The sequence below is a fragment of the Papio anubis genome, chromosome 2 (assembly GCF_008728515.1).
Source record: "Papio anubis isolate 15944 chromosome 2, Panubis1.0, whole genome shotgun sequence".
In the NCBI taxonomy this organism is placed as follows: domain Eukaryota; kingdom Metazoa; phylum Chordata; class Mammalia; order Primates; family Cercopithecidae; genus Papio; species Papio anubis.
The window spans coordinates 74050643-74071587 of record NC_044977.1 but is presented as its reverse complement, the minus strand read 5'-3'; the positions used below and the strand labels follow the sequence as shown (position 1 = coordinate 74071587).

Sequence of the window (20945 nt, the reverse complement as noted above, 5' to 3'; positions counted from 1 at the left end):
TGGCAGAGGCAGAAGAAGTAGAGGAGGTGGAAGGGGAGGCAAGAGAAGCAGGCTCACATGGTGTAATATTGTGGAAATATATCATAATTTCTGTCTCACTTTTTTGCTGTTTCATTTCTCTGAAAATGATTCTATATGGTACCAATCCTTTCACCATTTGCTTTAGTTTCAGTGCCCATATTGTAGAAGCGTCCTCATCATAAAAGAAGTCAAAAGCAGTTTTTAATAATCAGAACCTTTCTGCTAGATTGTCTGATGTCATTTTCTTTTCTGGCACTCCTTCTTCTACATCTTCTCCCTTGTCATTTGACATTGGTTTGGAAGCACTCATCTTCACTAAGTTGTCTTCTGTTAATTCTTCTGGTGTGGTGTCAGCTCTTGAATTTAAGATTTATATTTTGAAACCCTTCACCCCCAGCTTTTTTTTTCCCCCCCCACATCCACAATCTCTTTTATGGTTTTCTTGATTGGCTCTGTCATGAATACTGTGAAGGATTTGCCTGCTTCTCTTCCTTACTAATAAATGTCCTTTGTGACATTTTTCTTTTCCCGGAATAGGGCACTTTCATCTACATTAGAAACCTATTCAGGCAGATGTCCTTTCTCCTCAATAATTTACTTAATGGCAGCTGGGAACTTGTTTACTGACTTATGGATGGCAGAAGCTGCTTCTCTTGTTATCTTGACATTTTAAAGCCAAATCTTTTTCTCGAATTATCAAACCATCCTTGGCTGGCATTAACTTCTTCAGCTTTAGATTTTTCACCTTCCTTTTGTTTGATCTTGTCATGAAATGACTTTGCTTTTTCTCAAATGATTTTAGACATAATAAGTATGCCTTTATTATAGCAATCCTTTACCCACATAAAAGCTGCGTTTTCAAAACAAGAAAAAAGGTAGTTTGCAAGAAGTGCAAAGTTTTCATGCCTGCTGACATAGCTGTGGCAATGGGTTAATGAGTTTCGTTTCATTTTTTTTTTTTAAACAATGGATTAAGCTGGATTCATTCCTTTTCAAATGGCTGGCAGCCACTGTTTCAGTCTGTGGTATGTAACAAGCAATTTGACTTTTTCTTGTAATGTCATGACTCCTTTCTGCTTCTTAGGAGCTTTCATCACTTCCAGCATCACTAGTGGCACTTCATTTGGGTCCTATGGTGTTATTCAAAGTTTGTGGTATGGCACTAACCACAACAAAAAATACATAAGAACTGGGAGAGATCCTTTTGTACTGTGACAGGCAATTTATTGGGGCGATGAACTGCTGATGTGGAGATAATTAGTGTCACATGGCGTTTTAAGTGGATACTCGGCAACATCTGAACTCACGATAATAGCGAGAGGAGGTGGCAAAGAGATTACTACGTAGTACAGTATGTGCTGCAGTTAATTTGGTGTGCAGTTACGATTTAACACTACACCTTGTTTTTCCCCCTGTGACAGGTCTTACTCCGTTGCCCAGACTGGAATGTAGTGGCATGATCTTGGCCCACTGCAACCTCAACCTCCCAGGCTCAGGTGATCTTCCCACCTCAGTCTCTCAAGTAGCTGGGATTACAGGTGTGGGCAACACCTGTAATTTGTTTTTTTTTGTAAAGATGGTGTTTCTCTGTGTTGTCCAGGCTGGTCTTGAACTCCTGAGCTTAAGCCTCAGCCTCCCAAAGTGCTGGGATTACTGATGTGGGCCACTGTGCCTGGCCCATCTTTACGTTTGTTTACATTTCTCTCAACTATGAATGATGTGCTATATGGTTTGTGTTTATAAGTTTTGATGAATTTTAACTTTTTATGTTTTATGTTAGTAAATGATAAAATAGGCTAGTATCTACATATATTTTATGTATTCATGGCACGGCTAGCCTTTTCTTTTCTTTTCTTTTCTTTTTGAGACAGGGTCTTGCTCTGTCGCCCAGGCTGGAGTACAGTGGTGCCATCTTGGCTCACTGCAAGCTCTGCCTCCTGAGTTCACGCCATTCTCCTGTCTCAGCCTCCTGAGTAGCTGGGACTTCAGGCGCCCGCTGCCACACCCGGCTTTTTTTTTTTTTTTGTATTTTTAGTAGAGATGGGGTTTCACCGTGTTAGCCAGGATGGTGTCGATCTCCTCATCTCATGATCCACCCGCCTCAGTCTCCCAAAGTGCTGGGATTGCAGGCATGAACCATGGTGCCCAGCCAGCCACCTTTTCTTAATTTTTTGGTATTTCTAGGCTATGTGGTTCATCTGTAAGTTTGTTCAAATTATCATGAATATCCAAAAATTTTTCCAATATATTTATTGAAAAAAAGCCATGTATAAGTGAACCTGTGCCTTTAAACCCATGTTCAAGGATCACTTGTACTGGTGTTTGTCACCCAACCCCAGAGATTGTGACTTAATTGGTCTGAGGTGTGACCTGGGCATTGGATGTTTTAAAAAAATCCCTAGATGATTGCTACATTCAGACAAGTTTGAGAACCTCTGAACTAGGGAATTGCAAAGAAACGTGTCACTAAGTCCCCATCTTTTGGTCACCATTTTTTATGATGTCTCCTTCATTTACACTCACTCTTCTGAAGATCTTTTTCTCTTACATATTGCACATAAAGATTATTGTGGGGAGATGTACAATTAGCTGTAGTGTGTGGGTTACATAGTGCTGTCATTAAGATCACAGGTTTTGCATTCTTCTTCCTTTAGGAGTTTACTTATAGAATGTGGTTTTGATTTTTTTTTTTGTCCCATCCACCAAACTTTAGTGAATGGGAGATGCTAGGGAAAAGTGAGAGTACCAGAGTTTCAAAAATAGCCTTGTTTTACTGCAAATTTTGAATGAATTGGACTTTTGTGTTTGGTGTCTTTTTTCTTTTGCTATTGGTTACGGTCTTAATCTGAGTACAGAACTTCACTGTAGTTGATCATCAGTGGCTATGGATGTTTTTGTAACCTATGCTGCAGGAGTGAGGGGTTGGGGTGGGGCTAGAGGGGACGAAAGATGGAAAGAGGTGAAAAGAAGACCATGTTTAGGAGCCTTACTCCCTGTTTCGAAGGGAATGTAGAGAAAGCATAGTTGTTTTTTTTTTTTTTTATTTTGTTGTTGTTGTTTGTTTGTTAAGAGCCAGAAGAAACTATAGGCATCAGATAACCCAGCCCCTCTTCTTTGCTTTAACTTGTTCAGCTCCCAACTTGGAACCTGACTGTACTGACATTTCCAGTTAGTAGAGGCCTTCTTGGATGCCACCTGGAGGTTGGAGGGAGGTTTGGAACTTATATTCTTAAAGAACCTTGTAGATCACAAAAGAAGCCATAAAGTCAGATGAAGTTGAGGTGGTTAACCATGAAATGGAGGAAGTTTTACCACTGTCTTTCTCCCTTTTCTTGGGGATTAGGAGGGTAGGAGGTAGAGTGGCAGAACTTAACAGCTGAATGCAATTAGAGGTATTATAGCTCCACATTTAGTGAGTGGGCTGAAGTGGGAAAAATCGTATGAAGAAACACAAATGGGAATAGACTTGTGTTAACCACGTAAAACTGCCTGAACTGGTTATTATTCATTCGTGGACAGAGTGCCTCTTCTTTTAGCCTACTGCATATTTGTTAGCATGTGAAGATCCTTCACAAGCTTTTGTTGACTTTGGAGAACTGATTTTCACTTATCAGGCTGTTTTCCTCAGTGTTTCAGACTTTGTGACATGTTCAAATGTCCTTCAGAAGATGAATTTGTCGTTCCTTTATCTCTTGTACCTTATCTTTTATCCAACTGATAAACATTTTTTGATTAACAGTACATAGAAAGTTTTAAAGCCCTCATGTGCAGCTGCGATTAGTTTATGGTGATAGGGGTAGCTTTTTAGAGATTTTGATTTCCAGTTTTAATTAAATGGTTGATTGTTTTCTTGATGTGAAGGTGAATTCATGCAGTAAAAAATAGCCATGATTATTTTGAGTAACCAGCAATAAAACATTATAGAGTAGACATTTTCTTTCAAGTTAAAGTATGTTTGCAATTTTAACCTATTTATTCATAATGTAGTTGATTGTTTTATGGCCATACATAATGATATTTTGGATCACAGAAATTCATATCCTTTTCTAAAGTTGACTTTAAAAATGTTTAAGTAATTTGTCAGCACAACACGGTAAGTGCTAGATTAGCTCTTATGCTCCCTCAGGGTAAGCATTATATTTTCTGCATTTCTGTAAGTCTAAGATCAGGCATATCACATGACCTCAGTAAATTCCAAAAGAGTGAGGGTAGGAAAAAAAATACATGCTTATCACCTTTTCTGTTATCTCATAATTTAATAATTATTGTCATACCTTTTGAGAAACATGTTTCTTAACAGTTTGAATATATGTTTAAACTTTGTGAAAGACTGGCTTGTTTTAAATTTCAGCTGCTGCATTTTTTATCACCTATGAATATGTGAAGTGGTTTTTGCATACTGATTCATCTTCATATTTGACACCTATGAAACATATGTTGGCTGCCTCTGCTGGAGAAGTGGTAAGTAACAAGTTTTGTGTATAAAATACTTCAGAAATGCACATGATGCATATATTTTCAGTACATATTTATTTCATTTTTTAAAAAATTATTTTTAAATTATGAAAGCTATAAATGCCAATAAATGTAAATGGATTAAATATGACAGTTAGAAGATAGAGCCTGACAACTAAAAGATAGAGCCTGATGTAGGACAGAAGAAGAATTCTAGTTATGTGTAATTTACAAGAGACAGATCTAAAACATAATTAATGGAAAAAAGACAAAAGAGTGGAAGAAAATATCCATTCAAATTGTGACAGCTTTGTATTGTGTCAGCACACAACTGAGCTGGAACTACTTCTCCGAGAATTTCCTTTCCAAAGTAGTTTCTTTCAGTTTGGGTCAGCCACAAGAGAAATTTGCGTGTTCTTTGTAAGGTAGAAGTGAAGAGCTGTATTTATGCCCAGAAGGTTGGTATATGGTCAGGCAATGTTGCAGCTTACACACCTGACTTTGCTGTATCACCATGTTGGCATTTGACTTCCAGCTTCTCCAGCTCCCTCTGGTTCTTCTCCATCAGCTTATCCAAATTCTATGTTAGATTTGTGGGCTCTGTAATGAAGGGTGCCAGCTTATACTGCAAGTTCTCTCTCATAGGTTGGTGAGAAATAAATGTGACTTCCAGTCTGTCCTTGTTCTTCCTCCACTTCACATCCATCTTTCCTTTCCTGTTGCCTGCCCTTTGATATCTCTCCCAACACTAGATGCAGAAGCAGCAGCCCTATACAAACTGCTTAATTAGCTCCCATAATTGCTGGTCAAATCTCTATAATCCTTATCCTTATCACTCATAGTGGTTTTGCTTCTGTGATGAAACCTTAACTGATAGAGAAATACTAATTGGAAAAGAGTTTGTGGAATAATATTAATATTAGGAAAAAATACATAAGGCAAAAAACGAAGAGACCAGTGCATAATGATACAGGAACAGTTCTTTCAGGAGATATAACAAGCCTGGACATGCACTGAATAACATAGTCTCAAAACATATAAAGCAAAAACTGACAGAATTTTACGGAGAAATGAACAAAACCATAGTCTTAGTTGGAGATAGTCACATCTCTCTCTCAAAGCAGGCATAAACTTACTAAGGCCATAGAAGATTTGAACAACACAATGGCGAGATTGGTCTGTTGATAATATGTTAAACTTTGCACCCAGCAAATAAAGAAGATAGACTTCTTCAAGCATAATTGGAACTTAATAAAAATAACAATAGCTCACAGGGCCAGTTTTAGTGAATACTGCAGAGACAGTGTCATTACAGATCATTAGTTGTATCATTATAATGAAGTAAAATTGGAAACAATGACAAAAAATAGGCAGTCTGTTCCTACCATGTGTTTAAAAAACAAACTTTCTTTTGTAAATAATTTCAGTCAAAGTAGAACACAATACTGTGAGTGGTAAGTGTAAGTGATATTTATTTTTGTTTTTATTTTCAAAGAGATGGGGGTCTCATTATATTTTCCAGATTGGTGTCAAACTCCTGGCCTCATATAGTCCTCCTGACTCAGCCTTCCAAAGTACTGGGGTGATAGGCATGACCCACTGTGCCTGGTCAAAAGTGATATTTTAAACCAAAATCATAAACACAGTTATGATTAAAGAAAAAAAAAAAACTCAAAACGAATGCAGAGGAGAAATGTATAATACAAATAAAAGTTTCTTCATTCCCCTCATTAACTTACTTTCTCCCTACCCCTTCTGCACAATGCTGAGGGACAGCCTTGTCTGTTGCTTGTTACACTATTTTCAAATCGCACAGCCTGGTATTCATGCAGACTTATTAAATCGCCAGTCTTGTGATGGGCATAACAGAAATGGACAACACAGTGAAGAAAAAGGTCTTAAGTTTGTAAGCCTTTTATCAAATCACACTTTTCTTTGTAATTAGAAAAGTAATGGCATATGTTTACATAGGAAACTTGGGAAATGAATTAACCTTTATAACATTTACATTAAAAAATTGTATTATATTGTGAATTTGTTTTTGATGTACTTTTTTTCTTTAGGAAGTTTGAACAAGAATCTACAAACTGCTTAGTAACCTAATATTCCTTGCTTAAGAATATAGTGAATTGGGGATATGGAAAAGAGAGTTAACAGAAAAGTAAAAATTAAAGAAGATTTTTTTTAAAGAAACCAGCTTTATTGAGATATAGTTCACATACTATGCAGTTCACCCATTTAAAGTGTACAATTCAGTGGTTTACACCATATTCACAGAGTTGTACAACCATTGCCAGCGTCCATTTTAAAACATTCATCACTCCCCAAAGGAGGCCCTTACCCATTGCAGTCATAATCCCCATTTCACCCCAACCTTCCCCATACCTAGGCAACCACTGGTATGCTTTCTGTCTCTATGAATTTGCCTGTTTTGGACATTGGTATAAATGGAATCCTATGATATGTGATCTTTCGTTACTGACTTTTTTCAGCTACTCTAGTGTTTTCCAGGTTCATCCGTGTTATAGCATCTGTTAGTACTTCATTTCTTTAAAATTATTTTTGGTGATTATGTCCTGACACACAGTCTTATTACAGGCAGTTAGTTTGGAGTATATATACTTAAATTTGTTGATACGTTGTTGAGAGCAAGCAACAAAAAAAGAACCTGGCCACTTCATTTCACCTGGGGCCATCTTGCCTGAAAGCTAGTTTGCCATGTTGAAGGGCAGGCTTGCTTCAGTTTGTAAACTTTCTGTCTAAGAAAATAGAAAGTGATATAATAGGTAGGGCAAATAGTAGCTATTAGATTTCTCATGTTAATCATACATCTTTTTTGTTTGTAGAAAGTCTTGTATATTCTAATGCTCCTAGTATCTGTAACTAATATCTTAAAAAATTGGAGCCTTGGAAAAGGCTCCAAGTTTCTAAGATTTCCAAATATTATGTCATAACATTTGATATGTGGACTGTTAGGCTTGAGAGGTGGGGTAGATAGATTTTAGAATTAGGAAACAAGTATCCATGAGACTGGAGATACAACAGATGAAGACATTGTACCTGCACTGTGTCTCTTGGGGGTTCTGTGGTCCCTGAGCTGGTAAGGCCAAATATGAAACACCTGTTTATAGTTTCTGTGGAGCTGGGCTGTTGGTAATTTGCCCATGTTGGCTTCAGACTCTTGGCCTCAAGGGATCCTCAGTAGCTGAGACTACAGGTGTGTGCCACTAGGCCTGGCAATTCCTAGAGAATCTTTTTTTTTTTTTTTGGTTTGAGATGGAGTCTCGCTCTGTCACCCAGGCTGGAGTGCAGTGGCGCCATCTCGGCTCACTTCAAGCTCCACCTCCTGGGTTCGTGCCATTCTCCTGCCTCAGCGTCCCGAGTAGCTGGAACTACAGGCGCCTGCCACCATGGCCGGCTAATTTTTTGTATTTTTAGTAGAGACAGAGTTTCACTGTGTTAGCCAGGGTGGTCTCGATCTCCTGACCTCGTGATCCGCCCGCCTAGGCCTCCCAAAGTACTGAGATTACAGGCGTGAGCCACCGGGCCTGGCCCCTAGAGAATCTTAAAAGGACAGTTGGTCAGCAGTGGGTACATAGATTGAGGACTTTCCACATGAAATACTTCTTGATGTTGACTATTTAAATAAAAATATAAGTATATATACATATGTGTGTGTGTATATATATATGCACGTACACACACACACACACACACACACACTCTCTTACAAATGAATGAATGACAGGGTCTCACTCTGTCACCCAGGCTGGAATGCAGTGATGTGATCATAGCTTCTGTAGCCTGTAACTTCTGGGCTCACATGATCCTCACTTTAGCCTCCTGAGTAGCTGGGATTGTAGGCAAGTGCCACTATGCCTGGCTAATTTTTTAAAACAGTTTTGTAAAGATGGGACCTTACTGTGTTGCCCAGGCTAGTCTTGAACTCCTGGCTTCAAGCAATTCTTCTGTGGCCTTCTAAAGTACTGTAATCCAGACACGAGCCACTGCACCCTGCCAATATTGACCTTAAATGGACTTTAAATTCAGTTACGGTTTAGTATGCTGAGAAGTTTGCCAAATTTATGAAGTTTGTGGAAATGTTGGTTCTGATGCTCTAATAATCTTTGAACTTAAAAAAAAAAAAAAAAAAAAAAACTTCCTGAAGCCATTCAGTATCGATTTTCTCAATAAATGCTTATATACATATTACTCCTTTTTTAAATAACTTGTTTTAGTCTCATAGAAGATAAACTTTGGATTTCAGATTCATGCAAGTGTGGTTGCTGAGATTAAGAGAAACCAACAGGTGAATGTAGAGGAGATAAATTTTCGTTTGTAAAATAAAAATAAATAGGAATAGAAAACATTTATAGCTGTCAATGGTCAGAAAGGCATAGTAAGCTAGATAGAGATTATAAGAAATACTTTAGTGCAATCATTCTGTAACACATTTGCTTTGATAGAAGATTATTATGTTAGATTCCTTAGAAACAATAACATTTTGTTTGTATTGAATATAGCCACAGTTACTTTCTTGTAGCAACTATTAAAGAAACTTAGAAACAAAAGAGCACTGCCAAAATAATAACCATTCCCTGTAGCAGCAGCTTGATTAAAACTTAATGATGAATCAATAAAATTATAATTACAACCTTCTACCTTGTGTTTGCAATTTGGAATACAGTAAAATCAATCAAATAAGATTTAACATGTAACAATAGCAAGAGGGGTCTCACTTGTGCCGTTTTTATTAGGAAGAATGCTGTGCCAAATCTCTAAATCCCTACCTCAATAATTTTACAGCTCAGTTTTCATCACACACAGAAAAGGCCCTTTGGGAAGTAGAATCTGTAATTAGATCAAAGGTTGGGGCAGGTTTACTTTAACGCTACATATGCTATAACGTTCTAGTGGTAATGATTTTCTTTTCTTGAAAGGTTTGAAGATTTGACTTTTGTTGTATCTTATCCTACTTTTGTCTGTCTTTATATTGTCAGAAATGAAAAAAACGTTGAAATTTCTTCACCCTTGAAAGCAGCAACACTGTGAATGTAATATGTGTGCATAGGTGACATGTACATGTCCTCATACACTTACATGCTGGTAGAGTGTCCTTTTCAAGTGTCCTTTACAGTCCTGTTCTGACTTGGGATTGAGAAAGCTAGGAAATAAATGATATCATGTTTTGTAAATGTTTTTCTGACAGCCTCTAACAGTACTTCCCCAAGAAGGCCCGACGAGCATCAGGCCGTACTTCACCATCAGTTGCGTAGGTAGCTAGTTACAAATAGGGATTTTTGGAGATGACACCAGGGTTCCTGTATTTTAATCACAATTTCTAGATGATTGTGCAACTCACCAATATTTAAATGCCACTGATCTAGGCACATAAAACGTCTGAACTTATACCCCAGTAGTAAATATTTTTACTGAATTGGCTCAGTAGTTCCCTACATAATATTTTAGTAGGTGCATGACACTGGGTGTGGTGTTACCACTTGTAGATCAAATGTGTTATTCTTTCTGTTCTCCTTAAAATGACATATTTTAGACCTAAAAAGGCTAGTTTAATAAACTGGTTATTTTTGAGTGTGACAGTGAACTCAGACATGTAGATTTGGATTTAACTGGAGTTAGAATGAGTTGGAACCTCACTGAGATTTTCTTGAAGGCCCATGCTGTCATAGAGCCTCGTAGGTGAAGGCAACTTGTGCGGTTTAGCTCCTTTAGTAACTGACAAGGCCATTGGACCCCCTTTGTACCACACAGTTCATTCCAGGGTCTTGTTTGGTATCAGCATATGGGGCAAACATGTTTTTATTCAGCTTTCCCACTGGTTAAAGGATGGGATGCGTAGATGCTGTGTGGTGTTTGTCAGCTCCAGAGCATGGTGCACATGTTACTGAGTTTTTCTCTAGTGGGGGTTTAAGCTGTTTTGTTTATGTACTTAATATCATGTTTTAAAAATGAGTATGTAGTGTTTTTCATGATCTTCACTGGCCTTTTCTAAGAAGAACCACTGAGCAAGATAATAGAAGAAAGGTTGACAACTTTTGAAATGTGTTTTATCTTTTGAATTAATCATGCTTTTGAAATATTCATCAGTCAATACAGATTATCTCTCACTTGCAATTGGAATATTTTGCCACATCTCTGTACAGTTGTATAATTGAGTCATGGGGGATAGGTGGAGTGGAAGATAACATGGCTGCCCTGGGCCACAGTGAAGTGTAGCTGACGATGGTAATTGCTTGTATATAAAGATGAATGAAGGTATGAGTGTATAACTACTACCAGGAAACACAGAAGCTGAAATAGAACTGTCAGATACCTGAGTGCACTCAAACACTTTTTTTGTTTGATGTATCTAAGCACATCCATGTATTATGGGGACCTTTCACCCTGTTTTCCTGTCTGTTGCCTTTTTCAGTGTGTCTGGGAGTCTTCCTTCAGGGCATTAAATACATAAGGCAGGCAGACTTTTAAATTCCTTCTTAGCAACCCTAAACCATCAGAATTACATGAAAAATTATCGCAACAGTATAAAAAACAGCTTGTTTTCCAGACTCCTTTTATTTTGTATTATTTCCTCATTTGTACGTCTTTGGTTCCTTTTTGTAATAGGTTGCTTTTGTTCTGCTCATCCTAGATTCCTTCACCACTTTTATTGTCCTTACCTAGTGGTGTGAATGTAGATCTGAAGTCCCTAATATGTTCCAGGCATTGGAGATGAAATGACAGGATAAGATACCGCGTTTTAGAGGCTTGCTGTCTAGAAACGGAGATGGATATGTAAGTGCACTAAAGTGTTACAGGCATTTTAAGAAAAGGAACTATAGTTGGTCCCTGACTTACGATGGTTCTACATAAATGACTTTACGATGGTGCAAGAATGAGATGCATTCAGTAGAAACTGTATTTCAGATTTTGCATTTTGATCTTTTCCTGGGCTAGCGATAAGTGGTAATAGGTGATGAGATGCTCTCTGGCAGTGCTGGACGGTGCACGTCCCAGTCAGCTGCGCTGGTGTAAGTATTCTGAGCAAGTTTTAGGGAGGTGAGGCTAAAGCAATGATATTCCATAGGTTAGGGGTATCACATGCAATTTCAACTTGAAATGTTTTCAACTTAGGATGGGTTTATTGGGATATAACCCTGTCATAAATTGAGCATCTGTACAAGGTAGAGTGAGAGGCTGAAGGGAAGGAGTGGTTGGTTTTCTCTGGATTGGGGTAGATGGATGGGTATTAATTCAGAAAAAACGTCACAGAATAGCCAGCCTTTAAGCTGCGTTTAATTCATTAAAAAAATTGTGTATCTATTTAAGGTATACAACACGATGTGGGATACATATAGATAAAATAGTTGCCGCAGTGAAGTAAGTCAACATATCCATCATGTCACATAATTACTCTTTTTGTTTTGTTTTTGTGGCAGGGCAGCAAAAATCTACTCATTCAGCAGGAGTCTCAGTTATAGTACAACTTTATTATCTTGCATTTAGAATAGGATAGTTTGTTAGGTGGGTGGGTGCAAGGAGGAGTATTGGAGTTCTGAAAAGCCCTTGTTAGGTAGTTTTAAGTTCCATATAGTTGGAGCACAGTGTGATGGGGTCACCCTGAGGTGAAGCAGGGGCTGAGAGCTATAGGGCCTTGCCTGCTATAGTAAGGATTGGGGCTTTTATCTTTTGATCAGACTTGTAATTTTAAGAGAGTCCCCTGGCAGCTTTGTGGAGATAAGGGGCTATTAAAGGAATCCCCAGGAGAGAACCACAGCCTGGGCAGAGGGATGCAGAGGGAGAGAGTGAATTCAAGAGATGTTAAAGAGGTAGAGCTGGCGGAAAGATGATCATTCTTTCAGGAGCCCTTCCAGCGACATCCTTCAGTGCGTTTTTCATCCTGCTTTCCTTTTAGTTTGTTGTGTCTCTGTGTGTTGTGCACCTGCTTGAATTCTCCAATGGAATCTGCCGAGCTAAGTTGAATAAGCATGCCCCATCTTGTCAGTGGGCCCAGCCATCTGACGCTGAGCTCACACACAGAGAGGGGAAGAAGACGAAAGAGAGAGACAGTCAGGACAGGGGAGGGTCAGGGCTTGCCCTGGCTTGGCATTATCTGTGTGTGGTGATGACCTTGCTTGTAGTTATTCATCTATTGAATGTGCTGAAGAGATTTATCAGGGAGGCCTTTAGAAAGGAACATCGTACCCCATCTATGTCTCCACCCCCAGTTTCTCGATGACTTCCTTTTCTAACATATTTCAGATTGTTTTCTGTTGTATGGATTTTCTTTTTCTAATATAGTATGCAGTGTTAGTTCAGATGATATTGATTCATGATCTGGGAGAGAGTATTTCATTGATTGTTTTATTTAGTTAGTGGACAAAAGGGAAGGGAAACTCTGTTAACTTTTTATTTAAGATCTGCATCAGTTTATAGAACACAATTAAGTTGAGCTTTATAGACACAATATGATTTTCATACAGGATGATGCACTTGAAGAAATGCTTCTGAGCCACAGGAGTGAAACTTGGTCAGTTATTGCCACTACATTGTAAATGGAAAAACTGAATACTGCTCTCAAAGGACCAAAATACCAAAGGAGGTTAGGATTAGCCACTTCCAAGCAAGCCTGAACTCTTGTCAGTGACAAACCCTTTTTTTTTTTTTTTTTTTTTTTTGAGAGGGAGTCTCGCTCTGTCACCCGGGCTGGAGTGCAGTGGCCGGATCTCAGCTCACTGCAAGCTCCGCCTCCCGGGTTCACGCCATTCTCCTGCCTCAGCCTCCCGAGTAGCTGGGACTACAGGCACCTGCCACCTCGCCTGGCTAAGTTTTTGTATTTTTAGTAGAGACGGGGTTTCACTATGTTAGCCAGGATGGTCTTGATCTCCTGACCTCGTGATCCGCCCGTCTCGGCCTCCCAAAGTGCTGGGATTACAGGCTTGAGCCACCGCACCCGACCGACAAACCTTTATTTCCTAAAATATTGCCTTGTTAAGATGAGGATTCTTGAGCTAAATGCCGCTGTCACTTATTTGCTTTGGTTTGTGATTGTGTGCTTTTCAATATTTGAGTGCCTGTTGTATATCTAATACTATTAATAGGTGCTAAGAGACACCAGATAAGAAATTTGATCCCTGTTTTTGAGGAGCATATAAGTTAGTTGGATCCATCTGTTAAATAACTAGGGAGTATTTGAGGATGTCTGTAGGGAGGTAGCATGGTATGGAACATGGGCCGTCAGGTTACACAGATCAGGGTCAGATTTGTGACTTGTCCATGTATTTGTCTGTAGGCTATTTACTTGCTTTCACTGAAATGCTGTTTTCCTCATCTTGGAAAAATAGGATTAATGCCATCCCAGTCACAGTTCTTACAAGGATGAAATTATACAGCACTTACAAAGTGTCCAGCCTAGCATCTGACACACTAAATGTTGAATAAACATTGGGTCTAGCCCCATTTCACACAAGTTGCTGAATGTGGCACGTTTTTAGAATTTCCTGGTTTTGGGAAGGATATCAATTCAGAAGAAGAGGAAATTGAAATTCAAAGAAGTTTAGTGATGTGCTCCTAGTTTCCCAGCTATTATTATTCCCAGCTAACAATAAAACGCCATTGCAGAATAAGTAATTAGATAAATACCTCTGTGTGTACTTCAAGGAGCACCTCTGTTTTCTTTTTCGTGTAGTATTTAAAAAATGGCAGAAGTAGCGATAAGTATACTACTTGTGCAGTAAGGATTCGCATCACTGGTTTCTTAAAACATTAGGTTCCAAAATTTGCCATTGGTTACTGTGGTAGGCAAAATAATGCCCCCCTGCCCAATAAATATGTCCTGGTCCCCAAATCTGTGAACGTGTTTCCATACATGAGAAAGAGATTTGGCAGATACAGTTAAGAATGTTGAGGTAGGGGCCGGGCATGGTGGCCTGTAATCCTAGCACTTTGGGAGGCTGAGGCGAGTGGATCATTAGGTCAGGAGATTGAGACCATCCTGGCCAACACGGTGAAACCCCGTCTCTACTAAAAAAAAAACACACACACACACAAAAATTAGCCAGGCGTGGTGGTGGGCACCTGTAGTCCCAGCTACTCAGGAGGCTGAGGCAGGAGAATGGCGTGAACCTGGGAGGCGGAGCTTGCAGTGAGCTGAGGTCCGGCCACTGCATTCCAGCCTGGGTGACAGAGCGAGACTCCGTCTCAAAAAAAAAAAAAAAAAAGAAGTGGAAAGACTTTTCTGGATTATCCAGGTGGACCCAGTCTAATCACTGGGGTCCTTAGGAGAGGGGAGCGGGGGTCAGAGAGCTGAAGACGCTATACGACTGGTCCAAAGATAGAGCGAGGGGCCACAAATCAAGGAGTACAGGGGAGCCCAAGAAGTCAGGAAGCCGACGCTCCCTTGCAGCTTCCAGAAGGCATACTGCCTGACTGACATATCTCGATCTTAGCTCAGGAAGACCCATTTTGGAATTCATACCTTCAGAATTACAGACAATAAGCTTGTGTTTTAAGCCACTAAATGTGTGGTGATTTGTTAGAGCAACAGTAGGAAGCAAATACAGTCACCATTGCCACCTCCTCCACGTTCAGATTTTTGTATTGGTGGGAATCTATAAATCCATCCATGGGGCGTTTGTCACCTCCTGTGAAATCATGGCTCATTTCTGTTATGGAAAAGTACAAAAGCAAAAAAGCCATTTAAGGCTTATCTTTTGGGTTGTGTAAAATTCTGTGAACAAATTTTAGACACGGGCTAAGCGTTGGTAGAGTTATTTTCATTGAGAAGACTTCCCTGTGTAGTCTGGATTATCCGCGACAGCAGTCTTGTCAGGCGAGGGAAGACTAATACCTACAATGATTGAACTTATTTGTGTGATTAGAAAGAGTCTTATAAGGGAGAAAGGTTTGATGAACATAGGTCCCAATGTAAGTAGGTAAAAATTAAAATCAAAGGAGTGTAAGTTAGGATTTGTAAATTGGTTTTGTCAACAGCTGTAATTCCATTTATCAGCAGAAGATGGCAGACTTGACACACAAATGGAACTGTTGTAGAGGTTTTTGATTTTTAAATGATGGTATAGAAAGAGATGTTAAATATTCTTAATTGGAAACCTTTCTAAAGAGAATTTTGGGAATTACAAAGAGAATGTGGAAATGAAGTACAAGTAAGCAAATTGCATTTCAAAAATCTTTATAGTTTCCTGGGGTCTCTCCCTGACCCCCGTCTTACTAATTTGCCACATTGAGTTTGCTCTGTAAAGTCCAGAGTAGCTTTTGCTTTGAATATGATGAAGCTTTGACTGGCTCTGTTCAGTGCATTGTTAAATTTCTATTGAATTGGTTATAGAGTTGCCTGTTGAAACAAGAAGCATTAGCTGAAATTAAACCTTGAACCTTTAAGTGCATTACATATGTGTAAGTATGACATCTTTATTGAAAAATAATTCTGGAGATGATAATCAGAAGACTTGAGTTTCACCCATACTTCCTGAGCTAAGTAGCTCTCTGACCTTCAGCAACTTCTGTGATCTCAGATTGATTTATATGTAAAATGCTGACATAATTAGCTTCTAATATCAGAGGAATATTTGCAGGTAGTTGATGGAGTTTCTGGGAGAAAAATCTTAAATCAGATTTTTTTTGTGAACTATATTGAAATAGTTGGGGAGAAGATGTAATGTTAATAAAAGGTATTATTGGAGATACTCAGGGACTTTGAAGAGCATTTCCAGAGCGAGAGGACAGGGTGCAATTGTAAAACCCCAGTGGTGATGTGCTGAAGGATGGGAACTTGGCTATGGCAATGAAAGAACCAGAGATTTTAGTAGCATCCATCTCTCTCTTCCTCCACTCAATACCTAAAGTGAGGCCAAAGTTCACTGTAATTTTTTCCTTTTCAGACACTTAGTTTTATGATTTGTAGTGTTGCATCTCGGGTTTTTGTTTTTGTTTAAAGAGACAGGGTCTCATAGGTGGCCTAGGCTGGCTTCAAACTTGTGGCCTCAAGTGATCCTCCTGTCTTTACCTCCCTGAGTAGCAGGGACAGCATGCAGGTGCACCTGGTTCTTGGTGTTTCATTTAATAAATACCAAAAGGAAACATTCAGTCCTTGGTTGCAGCAGTCAGTTAAAAACAGCAGAAAAGGTTTTATTTATGTCAAAGGAAGAAAAATCTTGGTAGCAGCATCATGATTTAATCAACATTTTAATCTAAGGTTTCATCATATTTTGGCGTGTTGAAGGAGGCCAGCATTGCATTTTGATTTTGATAAAGTATGGAGGGAGCATGATTTTTTTTTTTTTATGGAAAACCTTAGTAGTTCTTGTTTTTAGATAGAACTTTAACATATAAAACATTCTTGGGTTTAGTGAAAATGTCACCATTCCTGTGTCATGGATTCATACTGAACCCCTGATTTATGAGGAAAGAATGCTCTGCAGAATGAATTTACCAAGAGACCCACAGGTGACATTCCCTTTATTTCCTTTCATAGAACCATAATACTGTAACATGTTTTTGTTCTTGTGCAGTGAAATACTCTGTTGTAGCTCAAATTCAAATCTAAGAAGGATCAGAGTTAATAGAAAACCAAATGGAAGGCTCCGGAGGTACTGGAGGAAGCAGAAGCGTTACTTTGTAGCGTGTCTCTGATGCTGCAGTTGTCACCCAGCAGAAGTCAGGAAGCCATGCTGGGTGCTTTGTACCCCTCGACTAGTTAGATTGATTTTTTAATCAGAGAGCCTTTTCAAGGTTTTTCTTCTGCATCTGTATTTTTAAGAACTAAAAACATAATAGTAAGAACATGGAGGGTTATGAAGCATGAAGTTCCATAAATATTTATACCAAGCCACAGAAGTAGACAATTCCTATTTTCTTGACATATTGGGGTCGGATTTCACTCTTGACCTCTTGAATTGAAAAATGCAAAGAGTTAGTATACCCTTTTCTTTCTCTTATTTATTTATTTTCATTTCTTTAATGAGTTTTAGATGCTGGGAGCTGTCCTTTTAGGTTCATGTAGGTTTCATTGGACTTATACCCAATTTTAGGCCTTACTGGTAAGCAGTTTTAATCTGTTTTTGTGGATTTATTGCTACTAAATTTATAATATGTAATTTTTATCAAGGCTAATAGGTTGCCATCTAAAAGCATATTTTAAATTAGCCCTTTTATTTTATTTTTCTCTCTCACTTAAAATCTTTGGTCCATAATAAATACTTTTTTTCTTTGAAATTACGTTAAAAACTTATGAAATAATAATAAATGTGAATTGTAGAGAATTTAGAAAATATAGGTAGGTAGAAAAGAAACATCTGTAATTCTACTCTGTTTTTTCCCTACTCTTTACATAAGTATATGTATAGACAATAAGTATGTGTAGAGGCAAAAAAAAAAAAAAAAAAAAAAAAATTAGGCTGGATGTGGTGGCTCCCGCCTGTAATTCCAGTGCTTTGGGAGGCTGAGGCAGGTGGATCACTTGAGGCCAGGAGTTTGGGACCATCCTGGGCAACATAGCAAGATCCTGTCTCTACCAAAAGATGAAAAAATTAGCAAGGAGTGGTGGCACATCCGTAGTCCCAGCTCCACAAGAGGCTGAGATGGGAGGATCTCTTGGGCCCAGGACTGAGGCTTCAGTGAGCTATGACCATGCCACCTTACTCCAATCTGGGTGACAGAACGACACCCTGTTTCTATGTATATTTATATGTAAATTCTAAAGTATGGAGAAGTCATTTCTGTGGAATTGATTTTTTTTTTTTTTTTTTTTTTTTTTGCTGATTCCTTTCCTCCTGGCTAGTTTCATTTGCTTTCAACATAAAATAATACACCAGCTGATTAGTAAGTTTGGTGCATACCGTCTTCTTGCTCTCAGGGTGCTTACGGTTTAGTAGAAGAGGAAATATATTTTACAAACTATATGGTGTAAGTTAATAAGTAAAAAATGTCAGATAAGAAAGCTTATTTGGGAATTAAGAATTCAGAAGGGAGGGAATCTTTTGAGGTTAGATAAGGTATAATTTTGGAAAATTAAGAATTATAGAAATAAGGACCTAAAAAGATACCATAAAAATTTGGTCCAAGTCAAGTAAGAAAAATTATACATATATGCATCTAATTGTATAAATATATGCATTATTATTTGTCAGTTTTCTTAATTTTGAAATGAATTAAAAAAAAAAAAGACCTGGAAGGCCAGGGAAACACTCAGGAATTCACTTGCAGAACTGGGGACACAGTCTAGGGCTGCAGACCCTCAGCCAGACCACTGCTCATTCCTCCCTGGAGTTGAACCCTGAATGAAAGATCCAGTTTTGATGCAGGAGTGGCCCCGAGGCTGAGGGGTGGGCCTGGTAAAGGGAGGTAGTCACAGATGGAGAGGCATGGGCTCGGGCTTCTGACTCTGCCTTTTTTTATTTCCTGTGGGGTCTTCATGTATTATTTCACTTCTTTCCTAGGTTATCAACCTTTGTCTTGCTGAGAGCACTTTCCCCCATCGTATGTGCAAATATCGACTGTCTTAAGTAAAACCACACTATTCCTTGACCCTGTGGCCCTCTTCACTCTGAACCCATCTCCTAACACCTAGCCACCTTCCCCTGACGGTAGTCTACACTTGCTCATCTCCCTCAATACCTTATGAATTGACCATAATGGATCTCCCACCCCATCCACTCTATGGGAACAATACTGGTGAACATTGGAAACCCTCATATGTGCGCTGCTGGAGACTCTTGATGCATTCCTCTGCCAATCTCCATTTGAGGCTTCTGGCCCCCTTGCACATCAAGTAGGGTGCTTGGTTGCTTGCCATCAACATTGATCCTGGCTAACTTATGGAATGAAGAATATTTTTTTGAAGATTGGCAGACACTGTTGCCTTCCACTTCTCCTTTGCCCACAGAATGCTGATTTGGTTTGTGTCCCATGTTCCTAACGCTTTGCTAGATCTAGATATCCTCCACCTCCCTAACAAGGGGTGGCCACATCATACAACTCTGGCTAACACATGCAAGGAAATGTCTGCTGGGGGGCATCTGAGAAAAGAGAGGAGGCCTCTTCTTCCTGCCTTGAACTCTGTTGTGTGATGAGGTGGTACTGAGGGACATAACAGCTGTCTTTTATCTGAGAGTCAGGAGGCCTAAGGATGGAGAAGCCAGGGAGCTGGGTGGCTGGGCAGAAGGATAGGAAGAGCCTGGCTTCTTGTTCACTTTGAGGTTCTGGACTAAAAGTTGAACTGCCTGTCACCAAATCACTTAAGTGACAATTAAATGTCATTTATAGTCATGGTCCTGGTGCTTGCATCTAAAAAAGCAGTTATTTCTGTAAATGAATGTTTAGCTTTCCCAGTCGCTCCAAACAGCACTGTTCAATGGAGACATAATGTAAGATGCAGGTGAAATTTTATATTTTCTAATAGCCACATTAAAAAAGGTGAAAACATCTGCCGGGATGAACTTTAATAACATCTTTTATTAAACCAAACACATCCTTGGTATTTAGATTTCACTGTAAAATTAATGTAAAATAATTATTAATTGGGAATGGTGGCACCATCTACTCAGGAGGCCAAGGTGGGAGAATCGCTTGAGCCCAGGAGTTCAAGGCCAGCCTGGGCAACATAGTGAGACCTCATCTCTCTTTTCTTTTTCTTTTTTTTAAAGAATTAGTAACAGGATATTTTACATTCATTTTTTTATACCAAGTTTTCAAAATCTGTCATTTAACACTTATAGAACATCTTAATTGTACTAGCCACGTTTCAAGTGCTCCATAGCCTCATGGGCTAGTGGCCTACATATTTGCCAGCATAGCTCTAGAATCAGACCCCTGGAAAGGAGTGTTTGATTAGTCGGACCTAACTCACCTGATTGTGGTCCTCCTGCCAGGGCAGGAGGGGAGAGACTGACTCCCTTTGTTTTTCCTAACTGGGAAGCCCCCAACACATGAGAGTCAGAAGCTGGGCAGCCAGAGAAGGAAGATGTGCCCGGCAACACCATGTACCCCCTCCCACTGTTGCTTGCCCTTCAAAAATTGATGTTCCCAGGGTCCCATTATTGGCTTTTGATCTTCCTTTTTGGCTCTCTCTTTGGGTGTTACTATTTTCGCAACCCTGTTATTTTCTAGTTTTATAACTATATTTTCATTACTTGACTGGACATAGCCCCTTACGTGTCCCCCAGACTTCTACTCAGCGTTGTCCAGTCTGAACTTACCTCCCCTCTTCTTCCCTGGACTCCTAATCTCATGTTATGGGACCACCATATGCCCATTATCCAAACCAGAAACAGAAGCATCTTACTGTCTCCCTACTTCTTCACTCCTTAACCTCCTGTCGGTGACCAGGTCCAGTGCATTTTACTCCTGAATTTTTCCTCAGATTTGATCTTCTCTGAGCCATATTCATTTCCAGACCTCTTATAGAACTGCTATAGCAATCTTGTAACCCATCTCCTGCCTTCTGGCTCTTG

The 20945-nt window shown here is 39.2% G+C and overlaps 1 protein-coding gene across 8 annotated transcripts in view; it reads left to right on the top strand.

The window, feature by feature from the left end:
* SLC25A26 (solute carrier family 25 member 26) overlaps nucleotides 1–20945 on the top strand; it is a 163787-nt gene that overhangs the window by 18264 nt on the left and 124578 nt on the right. For all 8 annotated transcript variants that reach the window (XR_002520351.2, XR_002520350.2, XR_002520353.2 and 5 more), the window contains one exon: nucleotides 4373–4482. Coding sequence is in view for 4 of the 8 variants with exons in the window: in XM_021934253.2 (XP_021789945.1) it covers nucleotides 4373–4482 (110 nt within the window). In the remaining 4 variants the exon portion in view is untranslated. The remainder of the gene's footprint in view (nucleotides 1–4372; nucleotides 4483–20945) is intronic.